At 48.2% G+C, this 25,506-nt stretch overlaps 2 protein-coding genes across 6 annotated transcripts in view; both read right to left on the minus strand.

The window, feature by feature from the left end:
* SREBF1 (sterol regulatory element binding transcription factor 1) overlaps positions 1-746 on the minus strand; it is a 28,087-nt gene extending 27,341 nt beyond the window's left edge. For both annotated transcript variants that reach the window (XM_077274325.1, XM_077274328.1), the window contains exon 1: positions 485-746. In XM_077274325.1, coding sequence (XP_077130440.1) covers positions 485-596 — 112 coding nt within the window. In that variant the 5' untranslated portion in view covers positions 597-746. The remainder of the gene's footprint in view (positions 1-484) is intronic.
* A 15,968-nt stretch (positions 747-16,714) lies between these two features.
* TOM1L2 (target of myb1 like 2 membrane trafficking protein) overlaps positions 16,715-25,506 on the minus strand; it is a 36,791-nt gene continuing 27,999 nt past the window's right edge. For 2 of the 4 annotated variants that reach the window (XM_077274330.1, XM_077274329.1), the window contains exons 13-15: positions 24,471-24,530; positions 21,028-21,064; positions 16,715-18,882 (exon numbers count right to left, since the gene is read on the minus strand). In XM_077274330.1, coding sequence (XP_077130445.1) covers positions 18,734-18,882; positions 21,028-21,064; positions 24,471-24,530 — 246 coding nt within the window. In that variant the 3' untranslated portion in view covers positions 16,715-18,733. The remainder of the gene's footprint in view (positions 18,883-21,027; positions 21,065-24,470; positions 24,531-25,506) is intronic. The other 2 variants (XM_077274332.1, XM_077274331.1) reach the window with 1 other exon arrangement.

Genomic DNA, 25,506 nt, shown 5'->3' on the forward strand with positions numbered 1-25,506 from the left:
CTATCAGGAATCCACATAGACAAGACGCACATGGAGAACCTATGAAACAACCAGAAATACACCCTTTGCCCCAGAAACCTCTGACCCTCCGTTATTCCATGGACGTAAAAGTCCCAGAAATGCCCGCGCAGCGAACTACAAGTGAATGAACGTACAACTAGTTTTGCCCTCCGTGGTCGCCGTGATGAGCCCAGGTCACAACACTTTTGTCGTGCCCTGAAACGCGTTAGTGCTATAATGCGTGGCGAAACGTGCAAATTTACCGTTAACTAATCCACGGTTGCCCTCCATAGAAGTCGATGGAAATTAAGCAGATATTTGGGATAGGAAGAGAAGGTTGTGCGGCTAAAATAGCAAATGGCTCAAAACGCGTCGGTCAACCTGGTAAAGAATACAACAAGAGACCAGACGATGCCACCGCACTCCGCTCTCTTGGTTGCCACCTGTCAATGACGCTTGCCCCGGCACCCCGCAGGTCACCTACCATCTATGTCGCTCAGCAAGACGGTGTCAATCTCACTGCTCTCATGTAGGGACAGAGAGGGGTCCAGGTGGTCCAAGGAGCTCTCGTCAAACACAATGCTGTCCATCTCCATACTTTGTGTTCTGCTTCTTCTTCTAGGAAAGGTCCTTAGGATTTTTGTCCGCTACCAGGCATGGGCATTATTCCCATAGAAGTCTTTGCAATTGACAAGTCGCAGGTAAAAGTGGAGGGTCTAATATAAAAGCCCCCCCATATTGCCTACAACAAGCACCAAGGAAGTTCAGGCAAACTGTAGCAGCTTGAAGCTAACAGAAGCAGTAGGAGGCGCCTGAAATGTGCAGGCTCTGCCCAGTACACCCCTGCACCCAGCCCCCTCCCCCCATATTCAGGGCCAGCCTCCTTCCTCCCATAATATCCTGGACTGCCCCCACCACCCTGCACTGAAAGCTGAGGCTTTATACAGCAGGTTCAGGCAGCTGGTTAACCCTCGCATTGCAAGAGGCCAATAGAGACATATTATATACATGTATACATACATACATACACATATATATGTGTTTATTTTTTATTTTGCCATCAATACAAGTCTCGAAATGTGGGCAAAAATTTAAGCCCTATAAGCAGTGACGCACGTTGAAGACCATTGGTCCAATGCCAAATCTCAGCAGGGCCTCCAATTATTGCACAGGGCCAAAAGGGACATTTTGGAGCCCCCTAAACTCGCACTGTAATTCACCATATGGCTATTTTTGGCACACACCAGATTATTAGACTTTCTGGATCATCAGATGCCAGACTATACTGCCTGTAGTTATAATGATGCTACAAAGAATGGCACTTGACCCGGAAAAAAAAAACCATGGCTTTGCCCACTAATTTAATATAATGTTTTAAAATGGGCAATCAAAGACATTTTCCTTATTTCATATAGTTGATGTGACATGCCAGATAAACAGATCATGAGTCCATAAAACTGAGTAATAATATGTTGCGTTCATCACTAAATGAAAAAACAACAACAATATCTGTGCCTGGAAAATGTGAATGTTAGAAGCAAGTCTGATGGTCCAGGGCAAAGAGTGCCACAGAATGGGTGAAGCACAGGAGAAGTCCTAAGGAAAGATTCTACCGGTCTATAAAATTGGTGCAGCACAGGAGAAGTCCTAGAGATGGGAGTGAGTCTAGGTTCCTGGAGGGAGTTACACATAACAAGTGCAGCAAAGGATAAGGTCTAATTATGAAGTTAGTTTAGTAGTCCAAATAATTGGTGCAGCACAGAAGTTAAATGGAGTGAGTCTAAAACTGATGATGTCTTGAAAATGGCAATGAATGTCTAATGGTCCAGGACAGACTCGATCCAGCACGAGTGAAGTCCCGAAAATTGGCATAAGTGTAGAACAGGTACACAACAGGTGCAGCACAAGAGAAGCCCTGAATATAAGAGTAAGTCTAATAGTCCAGGGCAGTGAATTCCACTGAGTGGGTGCAGCATGAGAGAAATCCATGGTCAAGAGTAGGTCTAATGGTCCAGAGCAGGTCTAATGGTCCAGAGCAGTGAGTTTCTCAGAAACGGGACAGCACAGGAGAATTTCTGAAGATGGAGGTGAGCCTGGCAATGGTACGGGTCAATGTGTGTGGAACAATGGATCCTGAGCAGGAAGAAGTGCCCTTAAAGCTTCTGTGGCAGGGTGTTCCACAGAGTGGGTGCAGCACAGGATAAATCCAATGTCAAGGGTAGGTCTTATGGTACAGGGCAGTGAAATTCCTAGAACAAAACAGAAAAAAAGATGAAAGTGAGAATAATGGTTAATGGCAGTAAGTTCCAGAGACTTGTTGCAGAACAAGAGAAGTCCTGAAGTTTGGAGTAAGTCCAATGGTTCATGGTAGGGAGTTCCAGAGACTCGTTGCAGCACATGAGAAGTCCTGAAGATTGGAGTAAGTCCAATGGTTCATGGTAGGGAGTTCCAGAGACTCGTTGCAGCACAAGAGAAGTCCTTAAGATTGGAGTAAGTCCAATGGTTCATGATAGGGCGTTCCAGAGACTCGTTGCAGCACAAGAGAAGTCCTGAAGATTGGAGTAAGTCCAGTGGTTCATGATAGGGCGTTACAGAGACTCGTTGCAGCACAAGAGAAGATCTGAAGATTGGAGTAAGTCCAATGGTTCATGGTAGGGAACTCCACACAACTAGTGCAGCACAAGAGAAGTCCTGAAGTTTGGAGTAAGTCCAATGGTTCATGATAGGGCGTTCCAGAGACTCGTTGCAGCACAAGAGAAGTCCTGAAGATTGGAGTAAGTCCAGTGGTTCATGATAGGGCGTTACAGAGACTCGTTGCAGCACAAGAGAAGATCTGAAGATTGGAGTAATTCCAATGGTTCATGGTAGGGAACTCCACACAACTAGTGCAGCACAAGAGAAGTCCTGAAGATTGGAGTAAGTCCAATGGTTCATGATAGGGCGTTCCAGAGACTCGTTGCAGCACAAGAGAAGATCTGAAGATTGGAGTAAGTTCAATGGTTCATGGTAGGGAATTCCACACAACTAGTGCAGGACAAGAGAAGTCCTGAAGATTAGAGTAAGTCCAATGGTTCGTGGTAAGGTGCTCCAGAGACTCGTTGCAGCACAAGAGAAGTTTTGAAGATTGGAGTAAGTCCAATGGTTCATGGTAGGGCGTGCCATAGACTCGTTGCAGCACAAGAGAAGTCCTGAAGATTGGAGTAAGTCCAATGGTTCATGGTAGGGAACTCCACACAACTAGTGCAGCACAAGAGAAGTCCTGAAGATTGGAGTAAATCCAATGGTTCATGGTAGGGCGTTCCAGAGACTCGTTGCAGCACAAGAGAAGTCCTGAAGATTGGAGTAAGTCCAATGGTTCATGGTAGGGAGTTCCACAGAACTAGTACAGCAAAGGAGATGTTCAAATGATGGAAGTTAGTCTAGAAGTCCAAGTAATTTGTTCAGCACAAGAGAAGTTATAAAGATCGGATTGAGTTTCAAACTGATGAAGTTTCAAAGAAGTCCTGAAAATGGGAAAGAGTCAAATGGTCCAGGGCAGACTTGGCGCAGTACAAGAGAAGTCCTGAATATTGTAATAAAGATACAACAGGTGCAGCACAAGAGAAGTCCTGAAGATGGAAGTGTGTCTAATGGTTTGGGGCAATGAGTCATACACAGCCAGAAGTTATCTGAAATGGTCTGGGGCAGTGAGTTCCACAGAATGGGTGCAGCATGGGAGAAGTACAAGGTCATTACTGGGTCTTATGGTGCAGGGCAGTGAGTTTCCTAGAACTGATACAGCACAGGAAAAAGATGGAAGTGAGGAAAATGGCCGAGAGCATTGAGTTTCACAGAATGGGTATAGAAAAAGAAGTCCTACACATTGAAGTGAGCCTAATGGTCTCTGGCAGTGAGCTGCTGAGAATAATTGCAACATGGGTGAGCTCCTGAGGTCAAGAGTGAGTCTAATGTTCTGGGGCAGAGAATTCCACAGCCATGGTGCAGCACAGAAGTCCTGAGGTCAGCAGCGAGTCTAATGTTCTGGGGCAGAGAATTCCACAGCTATGGTGCAGCACAGGAGAAGGTCTGAGGTCAGCAGTGAGTCTACTGTTCTGGGGCAGAGAATTCCACAGCCATGGTGCAGCACAGGAGAAGGTCTGAGGTCAGCAGTGAGTCTACTGTTCTGGGGCAGAGAATTCCACAGCTATGGTGCAGCACAGGAGAAGGTCTGAGGTCAGCAGTGAGTAATGTTCTGGGGCAGAGAATTCCACAGCCATGGTGCAGCACAGGAGAAGTCCTGAGGTCAGCAGTGAGTAATGTTCTGGGGAAGAGAATTCCACAGCTATGGTGCAGCACAGGAGAGGTTCTGAGGTCAGCAGCGAGTCTAATGTTCTGGGGAAGAGAATTCCAGAGCCATGGTGCAGCACAGGAGACGTTCTGAAGTCAGCAGCGAGTCTAATGTTCTGGGGAAGAGAATTCCAGAGCCATGGTGCAGCACAGGAGAAGTTCTGAAGTCAGCAGCGAGTCTAATGTTCTGGGGCAGAGAATTCCACAGCCATGGTGCAGCACAGGAGAAGTCCTGAGGTCAGCAGTGAGTCTAATGTTCTGGGGCAGAGAATTCCACAGCTATGATGCAGCACAGGAGAAGGTCTGAGGTCAGCAGTGAGTCTACTGTTCTGGGGCAGAGAATTCCACAGCCATGGTGCAGTACAGGAGAAGGTCTGAGGTCAGCAGTGAGTAATGTTCTGGGGAAGAGAATTCCACAGCCATGGTGCAGCACAGGAGAAGTCCTGAGGTCAGCAGTGAGTAATGTTCTGGGGAAGAGAATTCCACAGCTATGGTGCAGCACAGGAGAGGTTCTGAGGTCAGCAGTGAGTCTAATGTTCTGGGGAAGAGAATTCCACAGCTATGGTGCAGCACAGGAGAAGTCCTGAGGTCAGCAGCGAGTCTACTGTTCTGGGGCAGAGAATTCCACAGCCATGGTGCAGCACAGAAGTCCTGAGGTCAGCAGCGAGTCTAATGTTCTGGGGCAGAGAATTCCACAGCCATGGTGCAGCACAGGAGAAGTTCTGAGGTCAGCAGCAAGTCTATTGTTCTGGGGCAGAGAATTCCACAGCCATGGTGCAGCACAGAAGTCCTGAGGTCAGCAGCGAGTCTAATGTTCTGGGGCAGAGAATTCCACAGCCATGGTGCAGCACAGGAGAAGGTCTGAGGTCAGCAGTGAGTCTACTGTTCTGGGGCAGAGAATTCCACAGCCATGGTGCAGCACAGGAGAAGGTCTGAAGTCAGCAGTGAGTCTACTGTTCTGGGGCAGAGAATTCCACAGCTATGGTGCAGCACAGGAGAAGGTCTGAGGTCAGCAGTGAGTAATGTTCTGGGGAAGAGAATTCCACAGCCATGGTGCAGCACAGGAGAAGTCCTGAGGTCAGCAGTGAGTAATGTTCTGGGGAAGAGAATTCCACAGCTATGGTGCAGCACAGGAGAGGTTCTGAGGTCAGCAGCGAGTCTAATGTTCTGGGGAAGAGAATTCCAGAGCCATGGTGCAGCACAGGAGACGTTCTGAAGTCAGCAGCGAGTCTAATGTTCTGGGGAAGAGAATTCCAGAGCCATGGTGCAGCACAGGAGAAGTTCTGAAGTCAGCAGCGAGTCTAATGTTCTGGGGCAGAGAATTCCACAGCCATGGTGCAGCACAGGAGAAGTTCTGAAGTCAGCAGCGAGTCTAATGTTCTGGGGCAGAGAATTCCACAGCCATGGTGCAGCACAGGAGAAGTCCTGAGGTCAGCAGTGAGTCTAATGTTCTGGGGCAGAGAATTCCACAGCTATGATGCAGCACAGGAGAAGGTCTGAGGTCAGCAGTGAGTCTACTGTTCTGGGGCAGAGAATTCCACAGCCATGGTGCAGTACAGGAGAAGGTCTGAGGTCAGCAGTGAGTAATGTTCTGGGGAAGAGAATTCCACAGCCATGGTGCAGCACAGGAGAAGTCCTGAGGTCAGCAGTGAGTAATGTTCTGGGGAAGAGAATTCCACAGCTATGGTGCAGCACAGGAGAGGTTCTGAGGTCAGCAGTGAGTCTAATGTTCTGGGGAAGAGAATTCCACAGCTGTGGTGCAGCACAGGAGAAGTCCTGAGGTCAGCAGCGAGTCTACTGTTCTGGGGCAGAGAATTCCACAGCCATGGTGCAGCACAGAAGTCCTGAGGTCAGCAGCGAGTCTAATGTTCTGGGGCAGAGAATTCCACAGCCATGGTGCAGCACAGGAGAAGTTCTGAGGTCAGCAGCAAGTCTATTGTTCTGGGGCAGAGAATTCCACAGCCATGGTGCAGCACAGGAGAAGTTCTGAGGTCAGCAGTGAGTAATGTTCTGGGGAAGAGAATTCCACAGCTATGGTGCAGCACAGGAGAGGTTCTGAGGTCAGCAGTGAGTCTAATGTTCTGGGGAAGAGAATTCCACAGCTGTGGTGCAGCACAGGAGAAGTCCTGAGGTCAGCAGCGAGTCTACTGTTCTGGGGCAGAGAATTCCACAGCCATGGTGCAGCACAGAAGTCCTGAGGTCAGCAGTGAGTCTAATGTTCTGGGGCAGAGAATTCCACAGCCATGGTGCAGCACAGGAGAAGTTCTGAGGTCAGTAGTGAGTCTAATGTTCTGGGGCAGAGAATTCCACAGCTATGGTGCAGCACAGGAGAAGGTCTGAGGTCAGCAGTGAGTCTAATGTTCTGGGGCAGAGAATTCCACAGCCATGGTGCAGCACAGGAGAAGTCCTGAGGTCAGCAGTAAGTCTAATGTTCTGGGGCAGAGAATTCCACAGCCATGGTGCAGCACAGGAGAAGTCCTGATTTCAGCAGTGAGTCTAATGTTCTGAGGAAGAGAATTCCACAGCTATGGTGCAGCACAGGAGAAGTCCTGAGGTCAGCAGTGAGTCTATTGTTCTGGGGCAGAGAATTCCACAGCTATGGTGCAGCACAGGAGAAGTCCTGAGGTCAGCAGTGAGTCTAATGTTCTGGGGCAGAGAATTCCACAGTTATGGTGCAGCACGGGAGAAGTCCTGAGGTCAGCAGCGAGTCTAATGTTCTGGGGCAGAGAATTCCACAGTTATGGTGCAGCACAGAAGTCCTGAGGTCAGCAGTGAGTCTAATGTATGGTGCAGCACAGGAGAAGTCCTGAGGTCAGCAGTGAGTCTAATGTTCTGGGGCAGAGAATTCCACAGTTATGGTGCAGCACGGGAGAAGTCCTGAGGTCAGCAGCGAGTCTAATGTTCTGGGGCAGAGAATTCCACAGTTATGGTGCAGCACAGGAGAAGTCCTGAGGTCAGCAGTGAGTCTAATGTATGGTGCAGCACAGGAGAAGTCCTGAGGTCAGCAGTGAGTCTAATGTATGGTGCAGCACAGGAGAAGTCCTGAGGTCAGCAGTGAGTCTAATGTATGGTGCAGCACAGGAGAAGTCCTGAGGTCAGCAGTGAGTCTAATGTATGGTGCAGCACAGGAGAAGTCCTGAGGTCAGCAGTGAGTCTAATGTATGGTGCAGCACAGGAGAAGTCCTGAGAATGGGAGTGAGATGCATAACAAAGGATGAAATTAGTAGGACATTGACTTAGCGAAGAACATGTGACTTCAGATCCACAACTTTATTCTGGTGTCTCGTTCTCCGGCGCTGCAGACAGTAGACAAATCCGTGCATCTACAGTATCGGCTAATGGTTAACAATACATTCTTTACATAACCACAATAATCAGATAATGACCTGGAAGCAAAACATCTGCCATGTGCAAAGATTCCACATATATCCTCCTCTTATCAGCGAGCATCTGGTCAGCGCTCTGCGGAATGCCAGGCATTTAACGCCGCCGCAAACTATGTCCCTTAAAGGGACCCCGCTGCCAAGACTGGACCCCACTTAACCAATTGGCATTGTGCCCAATAAACAGCCCCTTGAAGTGTCAGTGATGAAGTGAGCTCCGCCCCTGTGACAGTTTGAAAAATGAGAAGTCTTTTCAGAAGAGTCCTAGAGGCGGAGCCTTGAAATCATATTACTGTATGATCATACACTTCATATAGGACTATTTTAGCTTCTTATCGACACTTATTAATAGGGTTACACCAGGGGCAAAGTGCGGGTCGCCAGCGCCTGGGGCACGACAAGTGTTTTGCATCCCCTTAATCTGTGAATTGCTAGACCTCTCGGGGGCCTTCCGCCAGTCCAGTATTGAACCCTTTATGTCCCAAGCACAGGGGTTTAATTAGAGGAAAATGCTAATCTAATTATAGTTTGTGCTTTAATCTCTTTTTTTCTAAAATTTTAAAAATATAAAGTTATGCTTTTTTTCATTTTTATTCAAACAACTGTTACCATTGCTCTCTCTCTAACGCAAAGTCTAACCTAATCGCAGTCTCTAGCTCTATGCTTAATCCTAGCCCTAAACCTATCCCAGTCCCTAGACTAGCCGTCTCCTTAACCCTAGCTCTAAGACTAGTCTTATCCCAGTCCCTAACCCTAAGACTAACCCTATCCCAGTCCCCAAGACTAACCCTTCCCCAATTTTTAAGACTATACCAGTCCATAAAACTATCCCTATCCCAGTGTCTAGCCTTAAGACTAGCCCTGTCCAAGTTAGCTTAAAGACTAGCCCTGTCCAAGTTATTAGCTTAAAGACTAGCCCTGTCCAAGTTCCTAGCGCTAAGACTAGCCATGTCCAAGTCCCCAACCCTAAGACTAGACCTATCCGACTTCCTAGCCCTAATACTGATCCTATCAATAATTCAGGATATAGCTCTAGGACTCACACAAGCTCTAAACCAGTCCATAGCCCTAACCCTATCCCAGTCCCTTGACCTAAGACTAGCTCTAAGACTATCCATGTCCCAATCCTTAGCCCTAAGACTTGCCCTGTCCCAGTTCCTAACCCCAAGACTAGCCCTGTCCCAGCCCCTAGCCCTAACATAGGTATAATCCCAGTTCCTACCTGTAAGACTAGCCGTCCCAGGCCCTAGCCCTAAGAATACTTATCACAGTTCCTAGCCCTAAAACTGACCCTAGCCATAATTAAATCCCTGTCCCTAAGCTAGTCCATAACCTTAAACCTAACCCTATCCCAGTCCCTAAGTCTGACCTTAGCCCTAAACCAGTCCATTGCCCTAACCCTATCCCAGTCCCTAAGACTGACCTTAGCCCTAAACCAGTCCATTGCCCTAACACTATCCCAGTCCCTAAGACTGACCTTAGCCCTAAACCAGTCTATTGCCCTAACCCTATCCCAGTCCCTAAGACTGACCTAACCCTATCCCAGTCCCTAAGACTGACCTAACCCTATCCCAGTCCCTAAGACTGACCTTAGCCCTAAACCAGTCCATTGCCCTAACCCTATCCCAGTCCCTAAGACTGACCTTAGCCCTAAACCAGTCCATTGCCCTAACACTATCCCAGTCCCTAAGACTGACCTTAGCCCTAAACCAGTCCATTGACCTAACCCTATCCCAGTCCCTAAGACTGACCTTAGCCCTAAACCAGTCCATTGCCCTAAGCCTATCCCAGTCCCTAAGACTGACCTAACCCTATCCCAGTCCCTAAGACTGACCTAACCCTATCCCAGTCCCTAAGACTGACCTTAGCCCTAAACCAGTCCATTGACCTAACCCTATCCCAGTCCCCAAGATTATTCCTAACCCAGGCCCTGTCCCTAAGACTAACCCCAGCCATAACCCTAGATTATGTGTTGTGCCCCTACACATTGTGTGCCATGCTGTGATTTGAGATCTGCCTGTGATCACACCCCTCAGGCTTTGGGTCACATGTGGTTTTTCCCAGTGTCCTCCATGACCTGAGCCCTGCCCTGAGACACGTAAATGTTTTCTTCAAGGGGTTTTCCACCTAGTTACATAGATGGCACATACATAGGACACGTAAGCCTTTACATTCACCAGGGGTCCGGGACCCCCAAACAAAATACTGAGCAATATTTTTTTTTTTAAAGAAATCTGTGACAATGCCTTCCCTTGAAATATGAATGTGAAGGAAGTGATAGAGGGTAGTCATAAAAAATGGAGTCTTTCCTTTAAAGGGAACCAGACTCTAATAAATTACACTTCAGCATGTTACATAGAGGAACTCTCCAGATCTGTGGAGTCCAATTTTTCTGCAATTAAGTAAAAAAAAAAAAGTATTGGAAAAAAAAAATCAATCTCAATGCACTTTGCCTGTGAGAACTGAGAGCACAATTCATCTCAGCAACGTGAGGGTTAATCCTCAGCCTGGTTCCTTTCTTAGCTCCGCCCCTCTTCACCTTATAAGGCGCTCCATGCAGCCCAGCGCACGACTAGTACAAGCACAACAGACCCTTGGAAGGACACTTACTCCTGAATATTCATCGGGGCTAATTTTGCATAAAGGCAATGTATAGACCAATCATGAGCACAGGGCGGGGTTTGCTATTCTGCAAGCTTGGTTGCCCTAGCAAGGGAAAACCCCGCCTGTAGAACGAGAAGATTCGTCCAATGAGAGGGCGAGAAGCCAGTGGGGTGAGGCTGCGTCATCCGCCGAGCTCTGATTACATCATGTGGTCCTCCGAGGAAATACACTGGTTGGTCACATGGTTCTCCTGCTTGGGATTCAACCGCCGACGCTCGGGCGGGCGGAATTTATATTCATGTCCCAAAGTAACTGCGAGGCAAAGTTCAGAATAAAGAGAAATAGTATTATTTTATAGCTCTGAGACCTAATGAGCGATGTATCGGTAATATAGATGTATGTGACTGATAATGAGGGACGTATCGGTAATATACACGTCTGTGACCAATAATGAGGGACGTATCGGTAATATACACGTCTGTGTCTGATAATGAGGGACGTATCGGTAATATACACGTCTGTGACCGATAATGAGGGACGTATCGGTAATATACACGTCTGTGTCTGATAATGAGGGACGTATCGGTAATATACACGTCTGTGACCGATAATGAGGGACGTATCGGTAATATACACGTCTGTGACTGATAATGAGCGACGTATCGGTAATATACGCGTCTGTGCCCGATAATGAGGGACGTATCGGTAATATACACGTCTGTGACCGATAATGAGGGACGTATCGGTAATATACACGTCTGTGCCCGATAATGAGGGACGTATCGGTAATATACACGTCTGTGACTGATAATGAGCGACGTATCGGTAATATACGCGTCTGTGCCCGATAATGAGGGACGTATCGGTAATATACACGTCTGTGACCGATAATGAGGGACGTATCGGTAATATACACGTCTGTGACCGATAATGAGAGACGTATCGGTAATATACGCGTCTGTGACCGATAATGAGGGACGTATCGGTAATATACACGTCTGTGACTGATAATGAGCGACGTATCGGTAATATACGCGTCTGTGCCCGATAATGAGGGACGTATCGGTAATATACACGTCTGTGACCGATAATGAGGGACGTATCGGTAATATACACGTCTGTGACCGATAATGAGAGACGTATCGGTAATATACGCGTCTGTGCCCGATAATGAGGGACGTATCGGTAATATACACGTCTGTGACTGATAATGAGCGACGTATCGGTAATATACACGTCTGTGACTGATAATGAGGGACGTATCGGTAATATATGCGTCTGTGCCCGATAATGAGGGACGTATCGGTAATATACATGTCTGTGACCGATAATGAGGGACGTATCGGTAATATACACGTCTGTGCCCGATAATGAGGGACGTATCGGTAATATACGCGTCTGTGCCCGATAATGAGGGACGTATCGGTAATATACATGTATGTGACCGATAATGAGGGACGTATCGGTAATATACATGTATGTGACTGATAATGAGGGACGTATCGGTAATATACGCGTCTGTGACCGATAATGAGCGACGTATCGGTAATATACATGTCTGTGACCGATAATGAGGGACGTATCGGTAATATACACGTCTGTGCCCGATAATGAGGGACGTATCGGTAATATACACGTGTGCCCGATAATGAGGGACGTATCGGTAATATACACGTCTGTGACCGATAATGAGGGACGTATCGGTAATATACACGTCTGTGACCGATAATGAGGGACGTATCGGTAATATACACGTCTGTGACCGATAATGAGGGACGTATCGGTAATATACGCGTCTGTGCCCGATAATGAGGGACGTATCTGTAATATACATGTCTGTGACTGATGAGGGACGTATCGGTAATATAAACGTCTGTGACTGATAATGAGCGATGTATCGGTAATATACACGTATGTGACTGATAATGAGAGACGTATCGGTAATATACATGTATGTGACCGATAATGAGCGACGTATCGGTAATATACGCGTCTGTGACCGATAATGAGAGACGTATCGGTAATATACACGTCTGTGCCCGATAATGAGGGACGTATCGGTAATATACATGTATGTGACCGATAATGAGCGACGTATCGGTAATATACATGTATGTGACCGATAATGAGCGACGTATCGGTAATATACACGTCTGTGACCGATAATGAGGGACGTATCGGTAATATACATGTATGTGACCGATAATGAGGGACGTATCGGTAATATACATGTATGTGACTGATAATGAGCGATGTATCGGTAATATACATGTATGTGACTGATAATGAGGGACGTATCGGTAATATACATGTATGTGACTGATAATGAGAGACGTATCGGTAATATACATGTATGTGACTGATAATGAGCGATGTATCGGTAATATACATGTATGTGACCGATAATGAGACGTATCGGTAATATACACGTCTGTGACCGATAATGAGAGATGTATCGGTAATATACGCGTCTGACTGATAATGAGGGACGTATCGGTAATATACACGTCTGTGACCGATAATGAGGGACGTATCGGTAATATACACGTCTGTGACCGATAATGAGCGACGTATCGGTAATATACGCGTCTGTGACCGATAATGAGAGACATATCGGTAATATACATGTATGTGACCGATAATGAGCGATATTTCGGTAATATACACGTCTGTGACCGATAATGAGGGACGTATCGGTAATATACACGTCTGTGACTGATAATGAGGGATGTATCGGTAATATACACGTCTGTGACTGATAATGAGCGATGTATCGGTAATATACGTGTCTGTGACCGATAATGAGGGACGTATCGGTAATATACGCGTCTGTGACCGATAATGAGGGACGTATCGGTAATATACATGTATGTGATCGATAATGAGCGATGTAACGGTAATATACACGTCTGTGCCCGATAATGAGGGACGTATCGGTAATATACATGTCTGTGACCGATAATGAGCGATGTATCGTTAATATATGAGTCTGTGAACGATAATGAGGGACGTATCGGTAATATACACGTCTGTGACCGATAATGAGCGACGTATCGGTAATATACACGTCTATGACCGATAATGAGAGACGTATCGGTAATATACACGTCTGTGCCCGATAATGAGCGATATATCAGTAATATACACGTCTGTGTCCGATAATTAGGGACGTATCGGTAATATACACGTCTATGACCGATAATGAGAGACGTATCGGTAATATACACGTCTGTGCCCGATAATGAGCGATGTATCGGTAATATACATGTATGTGACCGATAATGAGCGACGTATCGGTAATATACGCGTCTGTGACCGATAATGAGAGATGTATCGGTAATATACATGTATGTGCCCGATAATGAGGGACGTATCGGTAATATACACGTCTGTGACCAATAATGAGGGACGTATCGGTAATATACACGTCTGTGACTGATAATGAGGGACGTATCGGTAATATACACGTCTGTGACCGATGAGGGACGTATCGGTAATATACACGTCTGTGAAGGATAATGAGTGACGTATCGGTAATATACACGTCTGTCACCGATGAGGGACGTATCGGTAATATACACGTCTGTGACCGATAATGAGGGACGTATCGGTAATATACACGTCTGTGTCCGATAATGAGGGATGTATCGGTAATATACACGTCTGTGACTGATAATGAGGGACGTATCGGTAATATACATGTCTGTGACCGATAATGAGGGACGTATCGGTAATATACGCGTCTGTGACCGATAATGAGGGACGTAACGGTAATATACACGTCTGTGACCGATAACGAGCGACGTATCGGTAATATACACGTCTGTGACTGATAATGAGGGACGTATCGGTAATATACACGTCTGTGACCGATAATGAGGGACGTATCGGTAATATACACGTCTGTGACTGATAATGAGGGATGTATCGGTAATATACACGTCTGTGACCGATAATGAGTGACGTATCGGTAATATACACGTCTGTGCCCGATAATGAGCGATATTTCGGTAATATATGCGTCTGTGACCGATAATGAGGGAGGTATCGGTAATATACACGTCTGTGACAGATAATGAGCAATGTATCGCTAATATACACGTCTGTGACCGATAATGAGGGACGTATCAGTAATATACGCATCTCTGACCGATAATGAGCGACGTATCGGTAATATACACGTCTGTGACCAATAATGAGCGATATTTCAGTAATATACGCGTCTGTGACAGATAATGAGCGACGTATCGGTAATATACACGTCTGTGACTGATAATGAGGGACGTATCGGTAATATACACGTCTGTGACCGATAACGAGCGACGTATCGGTAATATACACGTCTGTGACTGATAATGAGGGACGTATCGGTAATATACACGTCTGTGACCGATAACGAGCGACGTATCGGTAATATACACGTCTGTGACCGATAATGAGTGACGTATCGGTAATATACACGTCTGTGCCCGATAATGAGCGATATTTCGGTAATATATGCGTCTGTGACCGATAATGAGGGAGGTATCGGTAATATACGCGTCTGTGACAGATGAGCAATGTATCGCTAATATACACGTCTGTGACCGATAATGAGGGACGTATCGGTAATATACGCATCTCTGACCGATAATGAGCGACGTATCGGTAATATACACGTCTGTGACCAATAATGAGCGATATTTCAGTAATATACGCGTCTGTGACAGATAATGAGGGACGTATCGGTAATATACACGTCTGTGACTGATAATGAGCGACGTATCGGTAATATACGAGTCTGTGACCGATAATGAGTGACGTATCGGTAATATACAGATTGATATACCTGCCGCCGAATGTACAGAGCCGTGACAGCTCAGCAGTTTTCGGCACTGCAGCTCTGCTTCTATTGAAGTGACTGAGAGCTGAGCAGCAGTACCCGAGAGCGGCCACCACAGATGTTACGGCGCTGTGCTGATGACAGGGGTGGCGCGGTGCACCACCACTTCGATAAGTCGTAATGGGTGCACTTTTTTTCTTGCCAGGCTTTATACATAGTGAAAGACCACAAGGGTGAGATTTAGCTCCCTGTTCCCACAATTTCGGTGAGATGACACTGATCTCCGGTGCTGGGAACCTCCATGTGATATCAGCCGCTCCTCAGTAATTCCGGTATACATGAGGACAGATTCCAGCAATGTGTGACTGTCCCAGGCACGGTGTATGTAGCTGAAGCTACCATTGTCCACAATGTCTTGTGCTGGGGCCGAGGCCGCCCCCTGATAACAGCCCATAGCATTATCCCCCTCCACCATCTGTACAGGGGGCATAATGTAGTCAGGGGGTAACATCCTCCTGGAATCACCAAACCCAGACTCCTCCATCAGTCGCCAGATAGAGAAGTGTGATCCGTCACTGCACAGAACACGTCTCCTCCAGAGTCCAGTGGTGGCGGCCTTACACCACTCCATCCGACGCTCGGCATTGTGCTTGGTGATGTACGGCTGCATGCAGCTGCTTCGCTTTGAAGCTCCCGGTGGGGGCGCAGTGTTTGTGCTGATGTTATACCAGAGGAGGTCTGGACTCTGTATGTGGTCAGCAGAGCGGTGGTGACTTTTCTGCTCACAGCCCCCCCGCTCCGTAACATTAGGTGGTCTCCACTTCTCAGTAATATTACTCACAAGTGATGGGGTAAGATTCAGGAGGGAAGAAACGTCATGGACGGACTTGTTACCTTGGTGGCTCCCAGTACAGGACCGCGCTGGTATCAGTGAGCGCTGCACCACCGGCTGATCTGTCACATTAGTAAAGGCAGACGGCACGGTGGGGGGCCGGAGGTTATACAACAGGTGGGGGTAGCGAGGGGCCGGATTTTATCACAGGGGGTCAAGTTCTAAGATTATGCAAATAATAATATATGGGAGAAGCGCTGGTCCGATGGTCAGTGCCCAATGGCTGAGCCGTACATAATCTGGTGGGAGTCAGGTGACGACGGGCTGATCTGCTGCTAATGACCTGAATTACCGTCGTCTTATTTGCTGCCTGAGACTCTGTTCAGCTCAGTGCAAGAAGAAGACTGCGAGCGCAGGGACTGTGAACCTCCGGGAGGCCCGGGTGACTCTGCGACTATATGGCGACTGCTAGAACTCTGCCCGACAGCTGCTAGAACTCTGCCAGACAGCTACTAGAACCCCACATGGCGGCTGCCAGCACTCCACATGGCGGCTGCCAGCACTCCACATGGCGGCTGCCAGCACTCCACATGGTGTGCATAGTGTGTGGGCCCTGTTACCTGTTGGGAGCCTCTATCAGAGGCCACATAGGAAGACCTGGTAGATGAGGGCCTGGTCCCAGCCTGTGCATCAGCGCCGACCTCTAGAATTAAAAAAAAGTAAAGAAATGAGACGGCAGATCCCGGATGTTTGTTACGGGTTTATTGAACATATTCTTACTTATCGTCTCTACAGAAGGACATTTCCAGCAGACAATCTAGGGGACGGGGGGGGGGGGTTAATAACTTCATTACGGACGACGTCATGAACTCTTAAAATTATGTATTCTCCGAAGGAAAAAAAAAAAAAAAGATCCACAGGCAGAACGCAACAAATAAATAATCTCTGTAACGTTAATAATCTTACTATTAGTGTTTGTATGTATAAAATATACAATAATTTAAGATATTTAATATACAGGTTAGTTGTAGCATAGGAACCAGGGGGGCAGCAGCCTGGCACTGTGAACGGGGTGGAAAGGGAGGTGGCAATGTTTTTTGGGGTCATAGTATTTACAAGCATCGCTAGGATACAACCCTTTTTCGACGTGTCCTAGTAGTCATATGGACTCCATAGATGGGGGGCTCCAGCTCCGGGACCCTCGCTCTGTGTAGGATTTATAGATGGGGGGCACCAGCTTGGGGACGGGCTGTAATCCTCCCTATATTAACGGCACCTACTCTTTCAGCTGTCCTATATACTCCTACATATCATGTATATAACCAGGTAAAACTATGGTGGTTCAGAAGCCGGACCCGTGGTGGTCGTGGTGGTCCGGCTTTAAGTGGAGTCCATCAGGGGTCTCGTTTAAAAATAAAATGGGATGTAGCAACCTCTTTAGGGTTTATGAGTCTGGAAAGTAGAGCACCCCCACTAACATAACGAGCATCTATGTGACGATTATGGGGGTGCCACTTGAACCTTTGCCAGGGTATTAAACATATAGGTGAGATATACGATAAAACTGATTATGAGCCAAGATCAGGGGTAGAAGGTTCAGTCCCAAACTGCTACATTGGACGAACACTTTTCCCCCCATTTCACGAGAGAGTTTCCCTTTAAATTTTTTTTGCAAAAGCGCCACTGTAAAACGCCACTCTCTCCGGATGCCGGGGGGCTCCGAGCCTCGCGTCCCTCTCCCTATATATCTACAGTATATTCTGACGACACATCCAAACATTCAAGTCCTAAAAAAAAAAAAAAAAATAAATCCCACAGCCAAATTCAATTTTCCCCTGAATTATGGCAGTTCGTGGCGTATAGGGGGGTCCAGGCTGCTGACAATCAGTAGCGAAAACCATCAGTGCTATAAAAGAACAAAAACCCCGGAGCAATAAAGCAAGAACTACAATCTATCGGCAGCGGGGTCATGGACGAGCTCAACGCTGCCCCCTATGTGCTAAACCGGCAGAAAAAAGAATATGGCATCTGAAGGGGTTAAAAGAGAGACTTCCATGCTGTAGTGACGTCCGCCATGACCGACCTACCGGGCACTGATCGTCCGATGCTGAATAATGTGCAGACGTTAATACATGGCGGACGCTCGTCTTGATGAGCGGCTAAGAGGTAAGAAAAGCTGTGCAAACGTTGCAGTTCAGGTATACGTTATATTCTCACTCTCGGCCCCGCGCTCTGTATATACATATACACACCTCTTTATATATTTATATATGAACAGAAAACAAGAGTTTTCCCAGAGAGGAGACATGCAGTGCTATTGCAATAACCAGGGGGAGCGGGGGAAGGAGCATTTACAAGGAAGTGGAGGAATGTGTAAGAGCGCCACCTAGGAGAACAATACCACAGAATACTATATGTAGCAGGGCGGACGCCTAAATGCACCCCCCCATATTCTCTAACTATTGGTACAGGCCACTCATTAAAAATGAAAATGGGTCATTCCCAAAATGAGGTCGAGAAGGGGTGACATCCGCGACAAGAGCGATCCAGATCATCAGATCACGGGACGACCTGGATATTAGTAATTTCTGGTTAATTATAAGTAAACCGTGTACATGCAGTGATGTCACCGGATCCCACTGAGCGGCTATTTGTAGGATAGCAGCAGTCCACGATTCGTCCGCCCTCGCCTGTGTCCTATAAATGATGCACATGGTGTGGGGGATGAGGGGCCTGAATGCGGCGGGAGCGACACAGGGCGCCGATTTACAAAGCAAACAGAGAGTCGTCCACCCGCTCCCGCTTCTTCCGATTTGTGGGATTCACTGTCACGGAGGGCTCTGTAGTGGAGGGAGACGGGAGGTCCGGGAGATGCTCTACCGCTTTGGCTCGTTCTTCCAGAAACTTGTCGAATTCTGCAAAAGGAAAAACTGATAAATGCCCATCACCGCGGAAGGGGTCAGGAAAGGCTGATGGAATCTCACCGCACCGGCCTCCCCAGATCCCCTCCAATCTCACCGCACCGGCCTCCCCAGATCCCCCCTCCCACCGCACCAGCCTCCCCATATCTCCTCCAATCTCACCGCACTGGCCTCCGCAGATCCCCTCCAATCTCACCGCACCAGCCTCCCCAGATTCCCACCAATCTCACCTCACAGGCCTTCCCAGATCCCCTCAAATCTCACCACACCAGCCTCCTCAGATCCCATCACACCGGACTCCCCAGATCCCCTCCCTACAGCATCGGCTTCCCCAGATCCCCTCGAATCTCACCGCTCCGGCCTCCTCAGATCCTCTCCAATCTCACCGCGCCGACCTCCTCAGATCCCTTCCAATCTAACTGCACCAACTTCCTCAGATCCCCTCCAATCTCACCGCACCAGGTTCCTCAGATCCCCTCCAATCTCACCACACCAGGCTCCCGAGATCCCCTCCAATCTCACCGCACCGGCCTTCCTAGATCCCCTGTAATCTCACCGCACTGGCCTCCCCAGATCCCCTGTAATCTCATCGCACTGGCCTCCCCAGATCCCCCCTCCCACCGCACTGGCCTCCTCAGATCCCCTCCAATCTCACCGCACCAGCCTCCTCAGATCCCATCACACCGCACCGGACTCCCCAGATCCCCTCCTACAGCATCGGCTTCCCCAGATCCCCTCCAATCTAACCGCACCAGCCTCACCAGATCCCCTCCAATCTCACCGCACCGGCCTCCCCAGATCCCCTTCCGCCGTACTGGCCTCCCCGAATCCCCTCCAATCTCACCACACCAGCCTCCCCAGATCCCCTCCAATCTCACCGCAGTGGCCTCCCCAAATCCCCTCCCATCACACTGCCTAAGCCTCCCCAGATCCCCTCCAATCTCACCACACCAGGCTCCCCGGATCACACTGCACCGGCCTTCCCCAGATCTCCCCCATCACAGTGCACCAGCCATTCAATGCCGCCCTCCAATCTCACAGCACCAGCCTCCCCTGACCACTCACTACATTGCCCCGGCCTCCCCTGACCACTCACTACAGTGCACCAGCCTCCCCTAACCTTTCGCTATATTGGCCCGGCCTCCCCTAACCACTCGCTACATTGCCCTGGCCTCCACTAACCTCTCACTACATTGCAGCGGCCTCCCCTAACCTCTCGCTACATTGCCCCGGCCTCCCCTAACCTCTCGCTACATTGCCCCGGCCTCCCCTAACCACTCGCTACATTGCCCTGGCCTCCACTAACCTCTCACTACATTGCAGCGGCCTCCCCTAACCTCTCGCTACATTGCCCCGGCCTCCCCTGACCACTCACTACAGTGCACCAGCCTCCCCTAACCTCTCGCTACATTGCCCCGGCCTCCCCTAACCACTCGCTACATTGCCCTGGCCTCCACTAACCTCTCGCTACATTGCCCCGGCCTCCCCTAACCTCTCGCTACATTGCCCCGGCCTCCCCTAACCTCTCGCTACATTGCCCCGGCCTCCCCTAACCTCTCGCTACATTGCCCCGGCCTCCCCTAACCTCTCGCTACATTGCCCCGGCCTCCCCTAACCTCTCGCTACATTGCCCCGGCCTCCCCTAACCTCTCGCTACATTGCCCCAGCCTCTCCTAACCTCTTGCTACATTGCCCCGGCGTCCCCTAACCTCTCGCTACATTGCCCCGGCCTCCCCTAACCTCCCTCTAGCTTTCCTATGACCTATTCTATTACACTGACCTCCAATCACCAGCCTCCCCAAACTCGATCTTTTCACACTGTTCCGGCCTCTACTGACCATGTCTAAATTTTATATTTGTATTGTTAAAAAAGTTTAATAAAAACATTATTGAAAAAAAAAAAAAAAAAAATCCTCCAGCCTCACTGACCCCATCATTCTGCCCTTGCATCTGCTGACCCCATCACATTGAGCCATTCTACCCCTCCCCCACTCTACATTAGCGTCCTCTGAGCCCCCCATCCCCACTGCACTGTGACAGGGACCCTCTTCCACTGGGTGACCCACTATCAGCCTCCCCGGACCTCTCCTAACCTGTGTCCTGAGCATCATCTGCATAGAAGACACACCGGGCATTTACCTTCACTGGTCACTCCTTCCTCCAGCTCTTCCCCCTTCTGTAAAAAGAAAAGGACATTATTCTACAGCAAAGACGAGAAACAAAAGAATCGTCCAAGAAGAAAGGTGAAAACGGCTTCTCCCCAGGAGCCCACCGTGTGCCTGGACCAATGCAGCAATCCCCCCCACCAGTGGCATCATATCATACAGCTCTGATAATCCCCCCCACCAGTGACATCATATCATACAGCGCTGATAATCCCTCCCACCGATGACATCATATCATACAGCTGATAATCCCTCCCACTGATGACATCATACAGCTCTGATAATCCCTCCCACCGATGACATCATATCATACAGCTCTGATAATCCCTCCCACTGATGGCATCATACAGCTCTGATAATCCCCCCCACTGATTATATCATATAATACAGCACTGATAATCCCTCCCACTGATGACATATACAGCTGATAATCCCTCCCACTGATGACAAATCATACAGCTCTGATAATCCCTCCCACTGATGATATATACAGCTGATAATCCCTCCCACTGATGACATATACAGCTGATAATCCCTCCCACTGATGACATATACAGCTGATAATCCCTCCCACTGATGACATATCATACAGCTCTGATAATCCCTCCCACTGATGATATATACAGCTGATAATCCCTCCCACTGATGACATATACAGCTCATAATCCCTCCCACTGATGACATATACAGCTGATAATCCCTCCCACTGATGACAAATCATACAGCTCTGATAATCCCTCCCACTGATTATATCATATAATACAGCACTGATAATCCCTCCCACTGATGACATCATATCATACAGCTCTGATAATCCCTCCCACTGATGACATCATATCATACAGTTCTGATAATCCCTCCCACTGATGACATCATATACAGCTCTGATAATCCCTCCCCACTGATGGCATCATACAGCTCTAGTATATACTCGAGTATAAGCTGAGATTTTCAGCCCAAATTTTTGGGCTGAAAGTGCCCCTCTCGGCTTATACTTGAGTCATGGTCGGCAGTGGGGTCGGCGGGTGAGGGGGAGAGAGCAGTGTCGCATACTCACCTGGTCCCGGCGCTCTTAACGCTGTCCCATGGTCTCCCTCGCTGCAGCTCTTCCTCTATTCAGCGGTCACGTGGTACCGCTCATTAAAGTAATGAATATGGACTCCACTCCCATAGGGGCGGAGCCGCATATTCATTACTGTAATGAGCGGTACCGGTGACCGCTCATTACAGGAAGAAGCTGCGGTACCATTGGACAGGCAGGGACAGCGTCAGGAGCGCCAGGAGGTGAGTATTTCATATTCACCAGTCCGCGTTCCATTCGCCGGGCACCGCTCTGTCTTCCCGTCCTCTTGCTGTGACTGTGCAGGTCAGAGGGTGCGATGGCGTATGAGTGTGCGCGCCGCCCTCTGCCTGAACAGTCAGTGCGGAGAGACGGGACGCTGAGGAGCAGAGACGAGAGGTGAGTATGTGATTTTTTTTTTATTGCAGCAGCATTACATGTGGCACAATGCTGTATGGAGCGTCTATGGGGCCATAAAGAACTGCATGGAGCATTATATAGGGCCATAACTGCATGGAGCATTATATGGGGCATCTATGGGGCTATAACTGCATGTAGCATTATATGGGGCCATAACTGCATGGAGCATTATATGGGGCCATAACTGCATGGAGCATTATATGGGGCCATGACTGCAAGGAGCATTATATGGGGCATTACATGTGGCACAATGCTGTATGGAGCGTCTATGGGGCCATAACTGCATGGAGCATTATATGGGGCCATAACTGCATGGAGCATTATATGGGGCATCTATGGGGCCATAACTGCATGGAGCATTATATGGGGCATCTATGGGGCCATAACTGCATGGAGCATTATATGGGGCATCTATGGGGCCATAACTGCATGGAGCATCTATGGGGCCATAACTGCATGGAGCATTATATGGGGCATCTATGGGGCTATAAAGAACTGCATGGAGCATTATATGGGGCATCTATGGGGCCATAACTGCATGGAGCATTATATGGGGCATCTATGGGGCCATAACTGTATGGAGCATTATATGGGGCATCTATGGGGCCATAACTGCATGGAGCATTATATGGGGCCATAACTGTATGGAGCATTATATGGGGCATCTATGGGGCCATAACTGTATGGAGCATTATATGGGGCCATAACTGTATGGAGCATTATATGGGGCATCTATGGGGCCATAACTGTATGGAGCATTATATGGGGCCATAACTGTATGGAGCATTATATGGGGCATCTATGGGGCCATAACTGTATGGAGCATTATATGGGGCCATAACTGTATGGAGCATTATATGGGGCATCTATGGGGCCATAACTGTATGGAGCATTATATGGGGCCATAACTGTATGGAGCATTATATGGGGCATCTATGGGGCCATAACTGTATGGAGCATTATATGGAGCATCTATGGGGCCATAACTGCATGGAGCATTATATGGGGCATCTATGGGGTCATAACTGTATGGAGCATTATATGGGGCATCTATGGGGCCATAACTGTATGGAGCATTATATGGGGCATCTATGGGGCCATAACTGTATGGAGCATTATATGGGGCCATAACTGTATGGAGCATTATATGGGGCATCTATGGGGCCATAACTGCATGGAGCATTATATGGGGCATCTATGGGGCCATAACTGCATGGAGCATTATATGGGGCATCTATGGGGCCATAACTGTATGGAGCATTATATGGGGCTCCTGATTCAATATGGATATTCAAAAACACTTAACCTACTGATGTCTCAATTAATTTTACTTTTATTGGTATCTATTTTTATTTTTGACATATACCGGTAGCTGCTGCATTTTCCACCCTAGGCTTATACTCGAGTCAATAAGTTTTCCCAGTTTTTTGTTGCAAAATTAGGGAAGGGGGGTCGGCTTATACTCGAGTATATACGGTATATCATATAATACAGCTCTGATTATCCCTCCCACTGATGACATCGTATTATACAGCTCTGATAATCTCCCTCTCACTGATGACATATCATACATATTGGTGGGAGGGATTATCAAGGCTGTATGACATGAGGTCACTGGTGGGAGGGATTATCAGAGCTGTATGATGTCATCAGTGGGAGAGATTATCTGGTGTCTGCGTATGATGTCATCAGTGGGAGGGATTATCAAAGGTGTCTGTGTATGATGTCACTGATGGGAGGGAATATCAGAGCTGTAAGCGTATGATGTCACTGGTGGGAGGGATTATCAGAGAGGTGTATGATGTCATCAGTGGGAGGGATCATAGTGACATCATAATCCAGTAATGGCGGCCATACTGATTTCTCACAAAGCGCCTACACACAGACACAGCAGTTCGGCCCGATATCCCTGAGTGAAGAGTAGAAGAACATCTCACCACGTCTGTCCCGAGCCACTCCTCTAGGTCATCCATGTCCGAGGCCTGCGCCACGGGAATCTACGGCAAGCACGAGCAGCCAAAATGCATCCAGAAGCATGAGGCGCGGTGGAATGGCAAAACGAGGAGGGGAAAAATAAAACGAAGCAAAATAAAATAAATAAAATGAATAAAAGGAACAAAAAAAATGCAAAATATGACAACAGAAAACGTGCTAAAGATGAAGAGGTAATAACAGAGATGGGAAAATAACATGGAGGATGATAACGCCATAGCCGGGGCTGCGGCAGGACAAAGCACCCGTGGTAGGACAGACATGTTAGGAACCTGTGACTATAGATCTTCATGGACGCCCCAGGGCCATTGGGCAAGTGATCTACTGACCAGGGCTTGTCCAGAAATGGCTGCTGTACTGAACTCAGTAAGCCACCAGGGAGCGCATGACTAAAAGGATTCACTTGAGTGAAGCTAAGCTGCAATACCAGACGCTGCCTGTAGATGTGGGTGGCGCTGTGCCAAGTAGTTTTATATGGAGAATATTAGGCTATGAATCAGCAGCCACGATTCCCAGACTAAGCCTAAAGCATAAACTCTATGAACTCTTAATACACGTTGGCGATGATTATGGTTTCTACGAGGCCAAGCTTCATTCTGTTATTACACGCACACAGACATGAGACACGTCTAGGGATCGGCAGGTTAGCGGCTGCGGTGTCAGTGGAGGTTAGCGGCGGTGTCAGCGCTACAGGGACGGGCAGCGTCTCCGCTCCTCGTATAAGCACAAGTTTGCTTCCATGTGATTGTGATATAAGAGGGGAGATCGCGGGATGACGACCATTACCAGACCCTTTAAACTGCTCGTTTCCCCCCTCCATTCAGTATCGGGCACTGGCCGCCATCTTGCCTGTCCTCACCTCTGACACTCGCCAGCTCCGGGGCCGTTACCTGCTCCACCAGTGATTTCCAACCTGTGTCTCTCCAGCTATTTCATAACTACAACTCCCAGCATGCCCAGACACGTTGCCGGCTGGAGACC

Source organism: Ranitomeya variabilis, chromosome 7 (genome assembly GCF_051348905.1).
Source record: "Ranitomeya variabilis isolate aRanVar5 chromosome 7, aRanVar5.hap1, whole genome shotgun sequence".
Lineage (NCBI taxonomy): Eukaryota > Metazoa > Chordata > Amphibia > Anura > Dendrobatidae > Ranitomeya > Ranitomeya variabilis.